Here is a 21,182-nt window from a genome sequence, read left to right as displayed (position 1 = left end):
GCACGGCCAAATTGGACACTGGCGTGCCAGATTGGATGCCGTCGTGCCCAAATCTGATGCCGGCGCATGTAAATTGGACGCCAACCCCTCCCCAACCCTCTCCTGACCTCCACTCCCTGACCCTGGGCCACAAAAGTTTGGGGACCCCTGATGTAAGCTACCAGACTACATGTGTGTAAAATTCTAATGCGTTTTAGCTTCCCCTATGAAATATACCCTCTCAATGGAGAACCATGTGAAACTAACATAAATATGCATTCAGTTCAGTTTTTCCATAACACTCTCTAAGCACAGTCCTGCTTCCAATTCAACCTTGCAGGGGAGAAAATGTACTGACCCCAAAATAAATGCCTGGTTCAGTTTCTATTGGTTTCCTAAATAACTGCAGTCTCTCAACCCCACCCGTGAATCAGTCAATATGATAATTCTCTCTCATGTGTATGACAGATGCATAACTTTTTTCTTGCCATTGCAGGAAACCTTTTGCTGCACTGATGGGGAAACCCCCTTTAGTTGCAGGGTCACTTTAAGTACCAATGGGCCCAGGGCAAAGATCTCATGGTGGGTCTCCACAGGCCTAAGAAATTAATGATAGGACTAAACTCGAACAGGTTTAAGTATTCCATCTGATGAGTACCATATAAGTGCATCAATGTGGTCCTTTACTGATAAATCAATGTGGCCCAGGACATGGGTGACCAAATCAGGCAGAGATCTGCTTATTTCAGCATGAAATTCAGTATCATAGTGGAGACACGGTACCATTGCTAGAATAATATGTCAGCATTTTATTTCCTTTGTAGACAATGAACATGTTAAACAAAGCTGTTTGTGTGCAATATACCCCATAAGGGAAGTGTATGACATCCAATTGAATAAAACTTGATTAACAGCCAGTTCTTCCATCATGTCTGTTTATTTTTTTCTCCCTTGCATTGTCCTTTCAACACATGCAATGAAAACAGCTACGTACTTGCCCAACAATTGAACACTACACCCTACCGTGACTGAGTTTAGGATTGGACCAAATGCTGGTTTAAGCTCAGGCAATTTTCTAGACATTCTAACCAGCTAAGCTCCAATCAGACACACAAAAAAAATCATGTGTAAGTATTAATGTGCTCAGAATGCATTTGCTGTGGCTTGGTGATATATGCAGCACATTTGTTGTTCTGTTCTGGCAAACTTTGAGTTTAGAAGTGTTCTGAAGAAGAAAAAACAGTGACCCCTTTAAGTGTCCATTTGAACAAAATAATATATTGGTTACAGAAAACATGGTAGATTGTGTTAAAATATACAACATGTAATAAAGTAACCAGGGATGAGTGGAATCTATAATATTTTGATTCAACTGAATATCAAATCCTTAAGTAAAATATTTGGCTGTGTAAATAACTGAATTTGAACCATCCGTTAAAGTCTCTTAAAAATCATATGACATTTACTTTGGTTGTATACTACTTTTTGTAGATTCATTACTTAGATGCTTACGCTGTGGATATGCTGCTACATGAACAGAGAAGATACATCTGGTTTTCTTTTGGGTCACCTACAGAAAGAATGTAATAAGGACTCCAACCAATAACTATGGGAAGAATCGAGCACCCACTGGGAAGCCGTAACGATAGTTATAATGTAGTACCCGTGGGCTTGCCAGCAGCCGTACCAACCCTCTTGAAGGTCCAAGCTTTGACCAAGGCCTCCTTTAGCTCATGAAATGGATACAGAACTGTTTTTATGTCAGTCACTGTGTCAGCCATAGTTTCAAGAATATCTAGGGTAGCAAATCCACTCGAATATTGCCCTAACTTCTGGATTCAAGCTGGAATTTTAGGAGTATCTAGAAAAGAAAATAGTCATTCTCTCCAATTCTCACCCTTCAGGCTAAGTACTTCTACCACTGAAAGGGTCAGGAAATCACAAGCCCATGATACATGGGTGTCTTTCATAGTTTATTGTCCTCTGAGGGAGAACCAAGATAATATAAAAGTCTCCACCAGCAGCTGTTTCCCTTTTATTTAAATGGAAAACCAAGGCCTATAATGTAGAATAAATAAATATGGTGGAATTTCCCAAAACCAATGCATATGACAGACTTGCAGAAAGTTCTGAAGAGTCTGCAGCTAATCACAATTGTGCAGGGGAAAAAGGTGTTGCACCCAGAGATATAACAGCTATACCAGCAATAATAAACAATAGCTACATAAAGGTCAAAAATGCTAAAACCAAATACACAATTAGGAGAAAAGGCCAGATTAATAATTGTAAGGGGAAATGGTGTTAAGTGGCTACTTATCCCAACACTTGTGTTACTTAGCAACCGTCTAATCGCATGCAGTCTAGTGCAGCCCATAAAGCAAAGCAGGAGTGATCAACGTTATACGTAAGTGTTTATCAGTATTTAGCACCTGCTAATAGGTGGAGTTGGCTAGGAACTTAGAGAAGGAACACCCAATATTTGCTACAGAGCATAAGGAATAAATCCATGTAATGCAGTCCCTCCAGTTCCGGATTTGTGGAAAGGCCACCTAGGCCCGGGCCTAGGGTGGCAGGATTTTAGGGGGGCGACATGCTGCCAAACCACACCCACATTGGTTCAAAAACACTGGGGATGCGCGGGAGATACAATCATTTTTTAAATTTCCCATGCAGCAATCCCCATTTCTCCAGATGATGAAAATTTGCACAAATAAAGGGGAGGGGAGAGGGGCAACGAACGGCAGTGGGCCTAGGGGCGCCCACTATGTAAATCGGGCCCTGAGTCCCTTTGAATTTATTTGATTATGAAAAGAAACCCTGATCCAGCACAGGCTACAGTAATTCTTTCTCTGGATGTGTACTAGAAGTGATCACCAGTTTTTGGGCTATTTTTGTGCTCTCAGTATCCCATGATGGCTCCTCTGCAGCTAGCTAGCTATGGCTGCTGGTTGCACCTCTAGGACCACAGGTTGACTTATATAGCACAATGAAACTTCTTAATTGAGACAATACAGGTGTTGGACCTGATATACAGAATGCTCACAGCCTGGGTCTTTCCATAATTTACAACTTAGTACCTTACGCCTACTTAAAAATGATTTAAAGATTAAATAAACCCAATAGGCTTCTTTTTGCCTCCAATAAGGATTAATTATATCTTAGTTGAGATCAAGCACAATGAACTCTTTTATTAATACAGAAAAAAGCAAAAATTCGAATTATTTAATTAAAAATTGGCCTTCCCCTTTGTTGGAGCTTTTTGAATAACGGGTTTCCAGACAAATACGGTCAATACATATACGGTCACAGTTCTACCCCTATGGATATAATGGTATGAGGGGGGCCCAGCTCCTTACTAAGCCCTCACCTACAATACTCACAAGACCACATAAGTACTACCAGACAACAAAGCCAGTAGGATTTAGGAAAAAGAATATACGAATATTGTTCCAGTAAACAGTAAGTATGTATATTTTCCTTATGAACGGAAAAATGTTCTGTATTATCATAAAGGAGTGTCAGCTTAATACCACAGTGCTCCGATTTCTAGGGGTTGCCCCTGTTGCTGATTTCCTGATGTCCCTCTCTATAACTCCTAATAATTACTGGCTTACTTTAAACCCAATAGAACTTCTGATTATCATGTTGTGCAGAGACCCAGAGACAAAGAACTCCTTGAAATGAATTTCAACATGTCCATATAATGCTTCGTCTCAGCAGCCAAACATCCATGCATACCTTGTTCCACTGGTATGGCATTTTAGGATAAAATGCTTCAATACAAGCTAGTTATTACAGCAGCAGAACAGAAAAACATAGGCTGAACGCAATATGTGATAGCATCTGGCAGTGCAACAGTCTGCAACCAAGTTAAATAATATCACAATATTCAGGAACAAAACAGATAAAAATATGGTTAGTCACCAGAGACTGGAGTCCCTATGGCCTCATTCTGCCTTAATTATATACTATAAACAGATGAAAACACATAAAGGGATTGCTAACATACCAGGTATTAATTGTATTATACAGTACCAAGTAAGGCAGATTTTATTACTAAGCCTAAACCCTTTGCAGGCTCAAGATAATGTAAAGCTCCCATCAAACAGCAGACATAGGTGTGACTCAGCTTGCACCAGTTCCACAGGGTAAAAAGAAAAATACAGGCATGGGACTTGTAATCCAGAATGCTCGGGACCCCAGGTTTTCCAGACAACTGACCTTTCCGTAATTTGGATCTTCATACCTTAAGTCTACTAGAAAATCATGTAAACATTAAATAAACCCAATAAGCTGGTTCTGCCGCCAATACGAATTAATTATATCTTAGTTTGGATCAAGTATGTGGTACTGTTTTACAGAGAAAAAGTCTATGGGAGTATATGGGAGACTGCCTTTCCATATTTCTGAGCTTTCTGGATAATGAGTTTCTGGATAACGGATTCTATACCTGTACCAGCATCTACAACTTCAATATAAAATGTTCCTTCACATTAACAAGAGGTTCTGCATCATTCCCTGCATTTCTGGTTGTTATACAAATAAAGCTGTTGCATTTCAGAAAGAAAAATTGAGTCAAGTTGAAAATACCTTTTAACCAAATACAGTAATTTAAAGTTTACAAAAAGTTTTTTCCGTTTTCTCTGTAATAATAAAACAATACCTTATACTTGACTCCAACTAAGATATAATTAATCCTTATTGGAGGCAAAAAATCTTAATGGTTTATTTAATGTTTAAATTATTTTTTGGTAACTTGAAGTCTGCAGGTCTCGAGCATTTGTATATGAGGTGCCTTTTCTGTATCAAATTGAAGGTGAAAAGAACAGTACTGAGATAACAGTAGTAAGTTTTTGATCTCAAGATCCTTTTCCATTAACATTTTGTAACTGATCCAGGGAATTTTATGCCATGGGCAAAAAAACAAAAAACAGCCCCAGTCCCATCGTTTGCAATTAAGAAATGGCTAAAAAAAAAAAAACCTTTTTAATACTATTTCAAGCACTTTTTTCCAATTTTGTGTATGATAGGGTTAAAGTAGATTATGCCAGGTAAAGGTGGCCATACACGGGCAGATTAAAGCTGCCGATATTGGTCCTTTAGACTGATTCGGCAGCTTATCTGGCCATGTGTGGGGGCTCCCCATCCCCTTATCTTCTCCCATCGGGGGCTCCCGATCGATCAAAAATTGGCCAGATATCGATCGGTCAATTTGATTTTTCGTACAATCCAGGACCGCATCGGCTAGTTGATTGGAGCCCATTCGTAGTATTGAAATTCGATTGTTCTCCCTAGGACCGAACGTTCGGATTCATCCGATATTGCCCAGCCGTTATTGGGCTGTCAGGACTTACCCTGGTGGTCTAGTGGGCAGCGGGGTCCACCGCCGTTCCTTCGGCGTGGACGCCCGCTGCGCAGCTCCGCCTTCCTTCCTGGTGCCGGTTTCCTCTAAGGCGCGCGCGCAGCACACACTCGTTTCTTAAAGGCGCAGTGACGCTGGTGTGTGATGTCAGCGCACAATGGCGCCAAATTCAACCAGTATTTAAGGGGATTTTAGTTTTCAGCAAGTTGCCCGTTGTTAGGTTCAATTAGCTTGTTCCTGGGTGTTATTACTTGTGATTCCTGTTTTGATCTACTGTGTTTGACCCTTGCCTGCCTGCTTACTACTCTGACCTCTCCAATCCTGACCTTGCCTGCCTGAAACTATGTTGTTCTCTCCAATCCTGAAACCTTGCTTGTTCTCCGACTATTCTACGATCTCTATCCTGATTCTGGCCTGTCCGACTATTCTATCTGCTTGTGCTGGCCCGGCCTGCCTGTTCCTGGTGGCTTCCTATCTTCCAGTATCCTTGTAAACAGCTTTGCCCCATTGCCTGCCAGAACTAAAGCCTTGCACCTCTCGTTAAGTGGCATCTGAGTAAGCCGAGGGCTCCTCACGAGGCCAAAGGCGGTCACTTAACTGGTGAAGTACGAGCCGAGACCAGGGTGCTTGGCATCTGTTCTGGTGTTGGGTGCCGACCGTGACATGGGCATATCGGGTTAAGATCCGCTCGTATGGTGACCTTGCCAAACGAGCGGATCTTAGAGTGTATGGGCACCTTTAGACAGAAAATCAATGAGGTGTATCTACTGTATGAACAGGAAGAGTTTATGTTTACCTGTAAAATATTCAGGTAACTGAAATCCTCTCTCTAGTCCCAACAGTGCAACAATAAACAGACATAACAGTTAGATTCAGCAATGAAAGCTATGCCTAACAGTATAAAGCTTCTTTGCCCCCCACTTTTATTTTACGAATTACTCTTTAAAAATAAAATTACCCAAAACACTAAAAGGAGGGTTTTTTTACTTACTGTTGTCAAAACCTTCCCAGTTGTTGGAATGCAGATGGAATAACTGCTGAAGGACTTACAAGTGGGAGTCAAGGTTAAACCAGCATCTCAGACTGCATTATACAGGCACAAATAACTATTATTATTTCCAGAGCCACTCGTAACATTGCCAAAGACTCCTCCGCTCCAGACACCCATCATTACAAAAAATGTCAACACTGGTGGTTAAAAATAGAACATTACATAAAATATTACACCTTATTATTAAAGCATGTGGATAGGAGTGAGGCCTGTATGTTTATTTATATAACTAAATAATTTAAAGTAGATTGCTGCCCAAAAACTGTACTTGCATAATGAAAATAAGAAAAGTCTAAGCAACTTTTCAATAGACTGATTAAAAATGTTTTATGGTTTTAAAGATATACGTATGTGTAACTGCTATTGCAATCAATACCTGTTAGGCTATTTCTATTCTCTGTACTACTGGTTCTGACTCGTGAAACAAGGTACTGGAACAGAACTGACTGCTACATTGCTTTACATGTCAGAGCCAGAGAACAGAAAAGGATAAACAAAGACTACCTTTAAAGCCAAACACATTTACTAATAACTTAATTGAAACTTAACTGAAACCATTGAAAATGTGTAATGAATGTATATTGGAATGTTTCTTGGAATTACATTTCTATCACTATACTATCTGGTGCCTAGAATGATTTGCAAATCAGATCAAAGAATCTAAAGAGATAAGAAATAAAACTGACATATAAAATAACCTCTACTTTCACTTGTTCCCAATAATATCAGTGTTGAATTCAATTAGTGGGGTCATTCATCCTGTGAAAAAACAGGTGTCAATTACAGCCCTTACTTAAGGAAGGAAGGGAGCAAATGTTGTGCATGCTGGTTATACTGCATTTCTCTCTGAAAATCTGACTAAAATGGGTCGTTCCAGACATTGTTCAGAAGAACAGTGTACTTTGATTAAAAAGTTGATTGGAGAGGGGAAAAACATATAAAGAAGTGCAGAAAATGATAGGCTGCTCAGCTAAAAAGATCACAAATGCTTTAAAATGGCAACCAAAACCTGAAAGATTTGAAAGTAAATGGAAAACTTGTATTAGAATGGATAGGAGAATAGCCAAAATGGCAAAGACTCAGCCAATGATCAGCTCTAGGAAGATCAAAGAAGGTGTAAAGTTACCTGTGAGCACTGTTACAATTAGAAGATGCCAATAAGCCCCTGCAAAGTCCCATTGTTGAAAAAAAAATGTGCCGAAGAGCTTACAATTTGCCAAAAAACACATTGACTGGCCTAAAAAGAAATAGCACAACATTTTGTGGACTGATGAAAGCAATATTGTTCTTTTTGGGTCTAGGGGCCACAGACAGTTTGTCAGACGACCCCCAAACACTGAATTCAAGTCACAGTACATAGTGAAGACAGTGAAGCATGGTGGTGCAAGTATCATGATATGGGGATGTTTCTCGTACTATGGACCTATCACATACCAGGGATCATGGATCAGTTTCAATACATCAAAATACTTGGAGAGGCCATGTTACCTCATGCCATAGAGGAATGCCCTTGAAATGGATGTTTTAACAAGACAACAACCACAAACACACCAGTAAATGAGCAACATCTTAGTTCTAGACCAACAAGATTGCCGTTATGGAGTGGCCAGCCCAATCCCCGGACCTTAATCCAATATAAAACTTGTGGGTGACATAAAAAAATGCTGTTTCTGAGGCAAAAGCAAGAAATGCAGAAGAATTATGGAATGTAACAGGTGCCAGAAGTTGGTGGACTCCATGAAACACAGATGTGCAGCAGTTCTCAGAAACACTGATTATACAACTAAATATTAGTTCAGTGATTGAAAGGAAAGCAACATTTTTAAACATTTTTCATTTTTATACAGTAAATGTTTGTGTTTGTAAAGAAGAATGCAGACACTGCTATTTTATTGAACAGCCTAATATCCCCAAATCTTATAAATGTTTCTTCATGTTTTAATTTGGAATAGAATGGGCAGTGTTCCCAATATGGAAATAAAAGCTTTTATAAGTATTTTGAGCTTTATTCACTGCTATTACTCTGAACACAACTGTATATATAGTGAAAGCATTATGCTCCACCCAAAGTCTGTCCATTTCAGATAAGCCTTGTCCAACTGTGACCAACCCCTTTGTGTCTCTGGGACCCCACTCTATCACAGGGCCCTATATGGAGTACCCCCTATCTGAGTTTTTTTTTGGCAACATTTCATGGTTTTTTTCTTTAACAAATTCCCGAATATTCGAGGTTCCAAAGAATAGTCTCGATCATATTCACGTATTTTCACAAATCGTGAAAAAAAAAAAATTAGAATTTTGATAAATCAGCCCCTTCGTATTGGTATTGGTAAATGGCACACAACAAGGCGCAGTGCACACTTGTGATTACATAGTAACACAGTAAGTTAGGTTGCTAAAAGACACACGTCCATCAAGTTCATCCTTCTAATTCTATTTTAACCTGACTAACTGCTAGTTGAAACAGAGGAAGGCAAAATTGCTATGGAATTCTGGCTAAAAAACTTTGCATGTGTTTCTGCACCTCATGCCCCACACATTCATTTGTAAACAAACTCTATAAAGTTTGAAAGACAATTTTCCGTTTTACTTTACTACTCAACAATTATGTGCCGAAGTCTAATGTTCACTATAAGAGCTCTGTCAGTTCTGCTGTTGCAACTATTTCAAGGCAATGTAGTAGCAGTGGCAAAAAATGAGAAACAATCCCCTTGTTGGCCCCATTAAAGGACACGCCTGAACAATTATTACCTAAAAACACAAAGGATGACATGCAAAAACTATGCAGGGGTGGGGAAGCCAATCACAAGTGCCTACCTCAAGTCCTAAAGAGCAACAATGGGCCATACTTTGACATGGCTACTCCTTTCTGGAATGCTGGCCGATTCCCTTGTGTGACATATAAGGTGAAGCAACTACAATCTAAGATGCAATGATTTTTGACAGGATCCATGCCTCTGACATACTGCTCTTATATTACCATAGGGTCTCAGCCACCATAAAGCATGTCAGGAAATTCAGAGCAGTTCAGCTAAGGAAAAGCTATTTTCCAAAGGCTCTATTAGGAACAAATTCTCATGTTTTCATCTGCTGCAAATAGTCACTTTGCACACTGTGCTGAAAAAAACAGAAAATAAAAATTGCAGAAGCCCTTCCTACAATTTTTAGAATCTACTTTAACTTTATAATATTCTGTGCACATCTGTATACACATTATGTGAACACAACGGACATCCAACCGCCAAATTCTGAAAAATGAAAAACATTGATTTATGATTAACTGCCCCTCTCTCATTTAACTATACAGTGTAAGTTCGTATTCTTACATTGTAGGTGCCTATTACTATGGGTGTTAGCACCCAGTGCAAATGTTTTTCCGCCACTTGTGCATCATAAGGTCAGGCACAAGAGAGCGCATTGTAATGCACTGCTGGGGTATGCCCGCCTGCAACTGACAATTTAATTGCACTGTGAGTTACTTTCTATCCATTATGACTTTGTTATGGGGGATGGAAAACAAGCTATATTTCTGCAGATTGTTCCATTATGCATTAGTGGACGAAGTACTGCTGCTATGGAGAGATTCCTAGATAACCATAAGTGGTGTGGAGTAATATGTTAGTGATAGTCAGGTTATATCAGTGAATGAAGATAAGACAGGCTATTATAATATAGTTACAATCTAACTCCACCCTTCCATATACAGTCTCCATAATACAGAGCAGTGCTGTTTAACTTGCTACATGTAGTGGGCCGATTATTTCTCAAACACTGTATCATGTTTGAGTGCTGGATTAATTTTAAAGCATTATTTTGTAGACTGAAGTCTATGGGGCCTTTGAACAGTCTGGGGGGGCTAAATATTCTTTATTCTTCCGTTGCAGGCCTCCAGTTGGACAGCCCAGACATGGAGTGTAGGGCTTTACATCTCAAAGAAACCTACACATGGCTCCAGGAACATGTTTCCTTTCCTCCTATACAATTTTAGTTTGGCTCAGTTACAGCAAGGATTCTAAAAGCTGAATATAACATGTAAAATGAATCCTTGGAACTCAGGAGCATTATTTCCTGGCCATGCTGCTCCCTCTTTATCTTTCCATTCTCATCTCCAAATTTACACAAAGCCTTATATTTATGAAATGATCTCTGCTCAGTGCTCACCCGTGTTCCATGAAGCACAGCCAAGTCTAAATAGCACAGAATCCAAGCACAAAGCACTGCATGCTCCAGCAGCGGTAGCCACAATGCCATTCACAAGTCAGTCTGGGTTACAACAAGAAAATGGCAACGGGATATCCATGTGTGTTACTTCTGTGCAGCAGTACTTATATGAATAATACATTCACTACAGTACAAAAAAGACCAGTTGCAACACTGAATTGGATTTTCGTATGTGCGAATGTTCAGTTATTTCTGCTTTGACTCCCACCAAACCAAATGCCATTTGGTTGCTAAGGTCACTGACTCTAGCAACAAGAAAGCAGACATATAGAAAGAAAAGCTTATCATAATCTAACAGTTCTGGCCTTTCCTATTCATTTGGGAGTCAGTCAATGACAGCACTACTTGTTTGCAGTGTCAGTCACCTCAGTCTACAGTTTAAATCCCTGACTGAGGACATGCAGGGCAATTATAAAAACACAATAACTCAAAATATGAATAAAGAAGGCCAACTGAAAGCTGCTCAACACTTCAAAGTCAGCTTTTTTTTATATTTTTTCATAATACAGCAAATGTATACAATGTCTGTACTGCAGGCACTTACTCTTTATGTCTGGATGGCAGCACAAGTTACTCCTGTATATCGTGTCTTACATTAATGGTGTCTTTCCAGATGTGCAAGTTACCCATGCCATGTGCACTAATGCATCCCTATACCAAACCTGATACTAGATTATTATCTGTATGCGGATAACAAGCCGGCGGATCCACTTACTCTATAGCCCATCATATTCAAAGTGAGCATATATTTTTCAGAAACAGCAACATTTTTTAAACATTTCATATAGTGTCTTTGTACTATTTGTAATTAAACATAGGGTTTAAATGATTTACATTTTACAGCGTCCCAACATATCTGGAAAAGGGTTTGTTCTTCAAGGGAGAGGCTGCACGATCCCCAAATTCTATACCTTGTGTAAAAACTTGGACAGAGGCACAATAAAATCAGTCTTTATATGTTCAGCTAAAACAAGGCAAGGGCCTTATGCGTTTTGGGCGCTTCCACCCCTAAATGGATACTGAAGTAAAAAAAAAAATATTTATGTACATTAAAAGGTACCTATAGGTCATGTTAATCATTTTTCACTGATTTGGTTTGTCTTTTCAAATAATTGTTACTTGAAATTTCTAAACCTGACTGTTTTGGTGTCATTATACCTTTATCATAGGGACCTATTATTAAGGACAGAAGGGCCTGAAATGCGTATGGCCCTTGCCTTGTTTAAGGTTTTTAAATAATGGTTACTTGAAATTCCTAAACCTGACTGTTTTGGTGTCAGTACCCCTTTTATCATAGGCACCTATGATGAAGGACAGAAGGGCCTGAAATGTGTATGGTCCTGGCCTTGTTTAAGATAAGCAAATAAAGGCTGATTTTAATGGGAGATTTGGGTCACATGACTTATTGAAATATAACCACCCACTTTTTGAAAAAAAAATTTGTGTAGGAATGCACCAAATCCTGAAATTCCTATAGGATTCGGGAGAATCTGAGCTTATTTTGAGCAGGATTCGGCTGAAACAAATCTGAACCCTTAAAATCACGTGACTTTAGGTCACACCATTAAGTGGATTAAATACAATACAAAAAAATTGGACTCTGCCCATTTTATGCAATTTGCACATTATCTTCCCAAATGTAAATGAGCCCTAATATATAGGATGGAACTGAATTTAGGAACCTTAAACTACTGTCTGCCCTTTAGGCTAGGGCCAGACCAAGTGGTCCCTGGCCTGCAAAGAACCACAGGCCAAGAATCTGTTTGTCTGCTGATGCTGTCCTCATCGATGAACCTGCACCCGGAAGCACTGGGTGTAGGCAGAAATGGTGGTTATCAGCAAAAACCTGCAAGAGTTCACATTTCACAGCCAATATCCGCTACATCTAGATGCACCCGGGTGGGGACAATGCTTCCGGGGAATATATATATATATATATATATATATATATATATATATATATATATATATATATAAATTTTGACTTTTTTAACATATTATTCTGGCTCTGCGGTGCTCCGTTCCTCTACATTGATTTGGCAAAAAACATCATCAATTGTGAAAGGGGACATCTGCCATTGACTTTTACATGACTTTGGCAGGTTTTAAAGGGGACCCGTCACCCAAAAAAATGATTCAAAATCCTATTTTATCACATTAGTCAAACAAAATGAACTTTAATTACACTATATAAATTATTTGAATCTTGCTTACTTTGGTCTGGGATTTCAAAATTATAGCAAACAGGCAGCAGCCATTTTGTGGCACTGTTATTAAGGCAAGTCTTGCATCATCTCAGAATCTTGTTTGTGCACCAGAATGAGGGACCTGATGTCCATCCCCATGCCCTGGCTACACAATTAAATGGTAAAGAGAAAGGGGGTAATATGTGGAGAGCAGTGACATCTAAGAAGTGCTGAATGGAAAGTGAAAGTAATTGTCTGCCCCGCCTCTATGCCACGGGCATAGAGGAGTGGCAGACAATATTTGATTGACAGCTGAGATTTTTAAATGAGCTTACAACAGCTATGCATGCTTTAATAAAAAATAGAAATTGGATTTCATGTTTAATTTGAAAAGGACTTTTATTATACAGATTTTTGTGTCTGGGTGTCAGGTCCACTTTAACTGGAGTATTTTAGTTTTGTTCCCTCTAAAAATTTGAATTTTTCCCCTTAAAAACAGAAAAAGAAAAAAAAAATCAGAAAAAAATCAAGTCTCGATAAATAGGCCCCTTACTCTCTTAATAAACATAATTAGAAAGAAGCATATTTCATAGGCACTCCATGAACTGGTTTATATTAATCATGGATCATTTGTGTCTCTATAGATATACATAATATATGAATGGTGAATGATGAAACCATATATAACAATGAACAATGGCAATAAGGGTTACAAGTTCACTCCTATTATCATTAATCTGACAGCACGGGTGTGCCCATTAAAAGTGAAAATCCTGCAAGAGCCATTCTGTTGTCTAACAGCTGAGAATGTGACAAAGCCGGAGGGTAGTAATAATTCTGCTACATTTACAGCATGGTAATAACGACATAAAAATCCCATGCAGCCCCTATGCCAGTGCCACATTATGAATAAAATGACAATACGGTGTGAAACAGATTATCCCCATTGTACTGTTAATTGGTCATACACTTCACAATACAAATTCTTCAGAGAATTAGTCATCCATTGCCAAGAAAGACTATTTTAGGCTGATCATATGCAAAAGGCTTTAGGGTAAGGGCACATGGTAAAATTCTGCCTACCCGTCGGCTAGAATCTAAATCGCTGGTGGGATGGCACTCGGAACGCTTAGTTTTCCGAAGTTGCCCAAAGTTGCCTCACAAGGAAACTTCGGAAAGTGGTAGCGATCCGAGTGCCATCCCGCCGGCGAGTTGACGCAGGGCGTCTAATCTCCCGAAATAGCAGCATGTGTCTCTGCCCTTAATTCTTCTGCCCTTAATTGTTCGCCACATTGTTATACTCATGTGTCGTTTTGCAATTCAAAATGATAGAAAACTATATATTCTTCATGCATATTTGAAGAGACAGTAGAGATGCCTTCTAGGAAAAGCACAATTATTCTAGCACTCAAGACTTGGAGGGTAAGGATAGAGTGGTGTCAGCTTATTCATATTTCATGCATATTGGCAAAGGCCAAGCCTTGGCTCTCCAGCATCTGCTGATCTCCCAACATCAAGTAGCTGCAAGAAGCACAAGGTGAATTGGATCATGTTCGAAGCCTTTTGATACTGGACAAGCAAAATACAATGTTACTGAAACTGTAATGGGTCTAACTAGGCACATATAGATCAGTTTTGGCTCCAATAAGCAATTTGGGAACACTGGCTGCTGCAGTATTGCCATGTTGTTTGGCAAATCAACCAGAGCCAATTTTTTCTTTGCTTGTGTCAGATATTTGCAAACAAAGAGGCTGAATGTAGTTGAATGTCCACCAAATGTGGAATGGAGTCATGGATGCTTCATAACAACCCCATATCAAACCACTGGTCCTAATGTAGGGCAGCACCACTTGATTTTAATCAGTTATAAGGCCTTTTTCTTAAAAGCAATTTATACAATAATAAAGAATTATCCATTTCAGCTAGGGTTTGTTTCTCACCGGATCCATATTAAGTCTGGATACCTACCCGAGACCCAAAAAAAGGAAGAAACGCCATTATGGAGCATAACTAAAAAAGTATGGAGACCCATATATTAAGAAACCCTGATTTAAATAGGCATTCTCTCCACCCAAATACATAAATAAGTCTTAGGGCTGAGCCTCACAGTTTGGGAATCACCAGCATTTCTGGCTTTCTGCACAGTCAAGATTATAGATCCCGTAGCTGTACTTGTGCATCAGACTCAACACCTTACTCGGAAGTACATAGCGAAATATGTTAGTCAGCCAGAATTTACTATCGATTATACAGCTCACAGAAATCCAAAGTGACTTCTCAAATCCTTATTATTTGCTGTAGGGGAGAACATTATTTGTTTTTCAATCAAAGACATACATACTGCTGGAAAGATACACACTGTGAGAAGCACAGGGAGGCCCAGAAACAGAAGTGCAAATAATCTAGTGTGAAATGAAGAGAGTTATGGACAGAATGGCTGGAATGCAGGAAGGAGGGCTGGCAGTACCGTATGGGAACGCAGGAAGGAGGGCTGGCAGTGCCGTGTGGAAATGCAAAAGAGGAGGGAAGGCAAGGACAGAATTCAGGAAGGAAAGTAGAAATCCTTTGCAAGGAATTAAAAGAGGAGGGACACGGCTATAGAGAATATGGTCACGACTAGGGCTACAGTAGGTACTAGTTATAAAACATATGCGTTGTCATTCTCTAAATTCTCATTTATTTATATAAAAAAAGTTGGTAGAAAACAGAGGTCAAGATGTGCAGATATAATGGGCCATTTGGTTCATTTCTGCTGTTCTGTTTCTATATGAATGAATACTGTATGTATTTAAGATAAGAGAGGTTAGGTAAGGAACGAAAAGAAAAATGTGCAATGGGCATCCGCCTACACTTACAATCCAAAAAAGTATTTAGAATATTTATAATGGATAAAGAAATAATAAAGTAATAAGCATAAACTGTACTTTCAATCTACACATGTGGCTCTTTGTAGCCTAGCACCTTTTGGGCAGGAAATTAACTGTACTGGCAATGTCAGTCATTTACCAAGTTATGGGAACTACAGGAGGCCAAAGTTACAAAAAGTCTATGTGCCATCAGCCTAAGAGTACACTGTATGAATGCCCCTAACATTGTATCAGCACCCCTCTCTGCTAACAGATCATCTCTACTCTGTAAAGAATAACAGTTCATGTGACTGCGCAAACAGGTTTCTCCGGTTGCCATAAATACGCAGTGCAGGTGATCACAAACAGGAGGGACAATGTCTGCATGTCAAAAAAGCACAACAAAAATCAAAAGGTACCTGCAAGACTGATGGAGAAGTATGGATAGATTTAAAAATAGGGAAAAAGCTTTAAAGGGATTAAAAGTTAGGTTAATTCATGTTATAAAATGGCTAAACGACTTTTTCAATTTTATACTTTTTGCATTATTTGCCTTCTTATTCTGATAAGAAGGCAGCTTTAAAATGGGGGTCACTGACCCAATCTAAAAAAAAGTAAAAAGGGTAAAAAGAAAGGCTACAAATGTATTATCATTTGTGAAAAAATATGATGAATTTAGCAGAAAAAAGTAAGACGTTCTGATAAAAAGTCTGTCTTTTGCCAATAAACCACAGGACTTAAGTCACATAAAGCTGATGTTACCATAAAATTGAGATATACAAACCAGATTAAAGAAGTTGATCCCCAAACCCCACTTTTCATGGAGGAGGCAGCAGGGCATTAGTAACGTCAGGTGTCTATTTTTTAATCCTTAGACAATCTCTGGCCACTGGGGATTTTGGCTGAGAAAATAATGCCCCCATACTCACTTATTTCTCACATTTCATGGTCAAGCCTATGGATCCAATGTGCCTCAATCCTTTTTAAGGCCACAAGCCTTATTGTTGCTGGTTGGAGGGCCTCGAGTAACAAACACCATCAATTGTCCCCATCCAGCCAGGCACTAAATAGGTGTCTCCCAGGAAACCTCTTATACAACTTTTTTAGCGAAAAATTCAATGCAGGCATTATGAGCACTAGAATGTCTGGTGTCTGGTGTTTTTTACTATTTGTTGTTGTTGTTGCCATTTCTGCAGACAGGCAGCCGCTTGCCTCAGCAGATCTGAACTCCAGTAATGGGAGGAAGCCACTTCCTTGGCTCTCTTATCAACACTGAGTGAATGCAAGTTCAGTATCCTGTCATTTGAACTAAACAATTGACTACAGACAGCTAGATCCAATGTACAGTGTAGGGAAACACATTCAATAATTTACATGTATCCAGCAGTCACGCACACCTGTACTCTGACACGTTGTTTTATATTACTTAGACCAAACAGCTCAGTATAAATGTATTTAAATAAGATACTTTCTCCCGCCATCTGAGCTGTAATCCCACAAAAACACACACAGGAGCCTATGACTGCCTAGGAGCTACCCATTTATCTGTTGTCTGTTTGGAAAAACAGAGGTTTGTTGAATATTTCCCCTTTATCCTAGCAGTAACCCTCTTCATTCCTCAGGTCTTCCAAGTATCATGCAAGTATGGGATTATTTATCCCGAAACCTCCAAATTACGGAAAAGCCAGCTCTAATAGACTCCATTTTATCCAAATAATCCACATTTTTAAAAAAGTATTTCCTTTTTTTCTCTAATAATAAAACATTACCTTGTACATGATCCAAAGTAATATATTTACATGACTTAAGTAGACTTATCGTATAAAGATCCAAATTACAGAAAGATACTTTACCTGGAAAGCTCCATTCTGGAAACCAGATCCTGTACCTGTTTTATAAATATGGGGACAATTCTGATACAGGGTATAAGTGTTCTGGGCTGCTTTTTGTTAATTGAGCCAATCAAAAACTACAATCTAAAGGTAGAATAATAACCCAAAAGAACTACATATAACATAGTTAATGATTATGGGTCTAACAAGGCAATTATGTTTTAGGGCAGGGGTGCCCAAAAGGTAGATTAGGATCTACCAGTAGACCTTTAGCTGGTGTTCAGTAGATCTCAAGCTTGACTAAATTACCCTCCTATTTCATGTTTTTCATTAAGATCTTTTTTTATGTTAAGGTTACATAAGAAATATTTGTTTCTTAATAATAGCAATATAGATTTTTTTTCATAAATGAATATTTAAGTAATATTTTCCATGGAACAGAATGCTAACAATGCTTTTATGGATGTAGACCATAATGGGACATCACTAAAAGTAGACCTCACATTAGCAAAGTATGGGCACTCCTGTTTTAGGGACTTCTTTGCAAGAACTACAGGTGACAGATCACGAACACTCAAAAGTGTTTCCATCCATGGGAGGATGCTTACAGGAACTAAAACTTAAAGGGCACAAAAAAAAAGCCAGACGGTCACTGTTCATCAGGTAGAACTGGCAACCACACAAGATGTGTATTAGTTTGCCTCTGTTAGTCTGAGATGGCATAGGACTACATATTGTTGACCTAGATTAGTATTAGAGTATAACACTTAAACAGGGCGAAAAGGAGATTATCACTAAAGTCAACTCACGCATCAATTCATCTAAAGAAGGGGAAAATAGGAGACATTTTCTTCCCTAGTTCAGTATAGGCGTCAGATTTTTACCTTGATAAACACTCCAATGTAACATACAGAATAACCCTAAAATGTTGTACAAGCCCTTTCCAGCTGGGTTAAATGTCCAGAGTATCACTACTACCTATCTACTGCACATACTGTGACAAAGCATTTCTAAAACAGAAGATGGAAAATGCCTTACAGGTGCAACCATTTATGTCTTTTTTTTTAGAAAACCCCATGTTAGCCCTACTGTAATGCCCTTTTCTCATGGAAAGAGCACAGTTGGTGTTCGAAACGTTGGATTATTTCAATAAATCTTGATTTTTTTTTACAAGTATTCCCGCTGAGTGCGGTACTATGTTACTTTATTTACCAGCACCCAGGCAAGTTGATGAAACAAGTTTAGGGTGTGCTCCTCCATGTTTTATTTATATATAAACATATATGACACAACATTAGAAATACAATGTCAAATCTTGTCACCATTATCCACCTCCACCCTTCATTTTAAAGAGCTTTATGTTAGGGGGCTCATCAACTATTTCACAAATATATGGCAAAGTCTGCCGTATTTTCAGGAGTCGTTTCTTGTTTGGTCTACGACAGCAAGAATCTGCTTTCCCCGAGACAGCATGCTATGGAACCTTGCAGTAAATGGCAATTCATAGCTCACTGCTGGTTCACCGCCCGACTGAAGAACAATAAAATACTCCAAGTGTTTCTAATCCAGCAGGTAATCTAGTGTTTTATAAGCAATGTAGTTGTAAAACAGTCCACAAATCATAATATAACCCCATTCCTAACCTCATTTGCAGTTAAAGGTTTCCTAGCAACTGCCTAGTGCCAAGCACAAAGGTTGCAATTTGTATTATTTATGAATAGGGAATTCTATATATCAATACTAAAGTTAATAAAACCCACAGCTATGCATTCTACACCAGAATTCATATCCTTGTCCCATTGTACTTCCTACTGATATCGCTCACATTTCTTTGCCTTTGTAGCTAAACTATAAATATGTGTATGCAAATAGATTTGATTTTTATGTCCCATGGGCACTAATTTGTTGAGTTAGAGTTGCACTAGGACCTCAGTTGGGAGCTTTTTGCCCAGTATAGCATGGGCATGTTTGATGCTTACCGTGACCTCTGCATATCGAAGGCACTGCTGGTCCCACCCTGCACTTGCTCAGGGCAGCAGAAGGTTTGAGTAACAGGTGTCCTACAAAAAGCAACAGGTAAAATTGCAGATGTAAGGGAGTTCAGGCGTCCTCTGCTCCCTAGGCATGAAGCTGGTGCCATCACTGGAACACTGCTTAGAAATGCATCCTCCTCCTCTTCCTCACTATTCTGTCTTAATTGCTGTTTTTTGAGTTGCATCTCTTGCTCCATGTTCTCCTGTCTGCATGCCAATGCACAAGGCAGTAGTTCTGGAGGAGAGGCCCAAGCTATCCTGTTGTTCTGTGCATTCATCAGATGAAGAGGTGTTGCATGAATGACTGCATTAGGGCTGTGAATTGCTCCTTTCTCTGATTGCTGGCACTGACGACTTCTGCCTGTTGCACAAGCAGCCCCCTGTCCCACTGCCCCCTTATCCTGCAGGGGTCGCCCATCCAAAGAGATGTTGTTGAGAAACGAGAGGGCAGCCTGCCTCCTGCGCTGCTGCCTCCTAACATGATCCAGACTATGGGTGCCTGGTGACTGCATAGATGGCACTAGAATGATTCCATTACTGTTGCTGCTGGTAGCAGTGGCCATACTTTGTGTATGAATGGTGAGAGATGAGTGTAGGCTGCAGGACTACCTCATAGCACATGAGTGCACAGCAGCAGCAAGGTACTGCTTGTTATTGCTAGCACTTGGGAGGGATCATACACGACATGCTTCCTCTCTTCCCCTCCCCTGTTTATTCCTAGAGCACGTGTGCCCTAATGGGCTGGCTCTCCCCAGCCTAATTATCACTGCAGCCTCTTCACGGACCACATTCGCCACCTGCAGGACATTTTATACAACAGCAATAGAAAAGTATGCTAAAGGCTATGGGAAACAAGGGCACTCCCTAACTGATGATGTATTTTAATGCTGCAGAATAGCCATATCTGGAATAAATGCATCCTTCAATGTAATAATGTCGCAAGCCCAAGGCAGCAAAATATAAAGGGGCAGATTTATCAAGGATTGAATTGAAAATTCTAATTTTTCTAATTGTCCAAACTGTCAAATTTGACTAGGGAGTTTTTAAAATTTGAGTTGTTCAAAAAATTCAAATCCGGTTTTCTAGATTTATCATAGCCCTTTAAGAATTTGAATTTGACTATTCGCCAACTAAAACCTGCTGAATGGCTGTTTAAAGGAGAACTAAAGCTTAAAGAAGTAGGCTAGAAATGTTGTACATTCTGTTTTGAGCTTCTGTACCAGCGAAAGGGAACCACAGCCCTTTAGCAGGGAAGATCTGTGTCTCCAAAGATGCCCCAGTAGCTCCTCATCTTCTCTTCTGCTGATTCACTGCACCTGCTCTGTGCTGCTGTCACTTACTGAGCTTAGGGACCTACTCAAAATATACAGTACACATAGAATACTAATGTTGTAATATAATGCTGTTTAGTAGTTTTAATACAGATAATGACTACAAGGCAGCACAGAAACCAGTGCCATTAGCATCAGAATTTAATAATCAGCCTTGTAGCATCATCTTATATGACCTCTATATACAACCCCTAAGCTTAGCTTCTCAACAGCTGCTCAGAGCCCACTGAGCATGTGAGTGTCACAGACACTTTCCAAGATGGTGACCTCCTGTGACAAGTTTGAAGTCCTGGTACATTGCTGCTACTGAGAAGCTGAAACTTTAGGCTGGTGTTATAAGT

At 39.4% G+C, this 21,182-nt stretch overlaps 1 protein-coding gene across 2 annotated transcripts in view; it reads right to left on the bottom strand.

The window, feature by feature from the left end:
- cables1.S (Cdk5 and Abl enzyme substrate 1 S homeolog) overlaps nt 1–21,182 on the bottom strand; it is a 52,979-nt gene that overhangs the window by 25,282 nt on the left and 6,515 nt on the right. Inside the window, exon 1 of one of the 2 annotated variants that reach the window (XM_018223668.2) lies at nt 19,457–20,497. The exons of the other annotated variant lie outside the window; for it this stretch is intronic. Coding sequence (XP_018079157.1) covers nt 19,457–20,073 — 617 coding nt within the window. The 5' untranslated portion in view covers nt 20,074–20,497. Of the gene's footprint in view, nt 1–19,456; nt 20,498–21,182 lie in introns of those variants that run through there. 2 annotated transcript variants of the gene reach the window in all.

The sequence above is a fragment of the Xenopus laevis genome, chromosome 6S, assembly GCF_017654675.1.
Source record: "Xenopus laevis strain J_2021 chromosome 6S, Xenopus_laevis_v10.1, whole genome shotgun sequence".
NCBI lineage: Eukaryota > Metazoa > Chordata > Amphibia > Anura > Pipidae > Xenopus > Xenopus laevis.
Note: the sequence above shows the minus strand (reverse complement) of the source record. Positions and strands in the feature narration are given on the sequence as shown.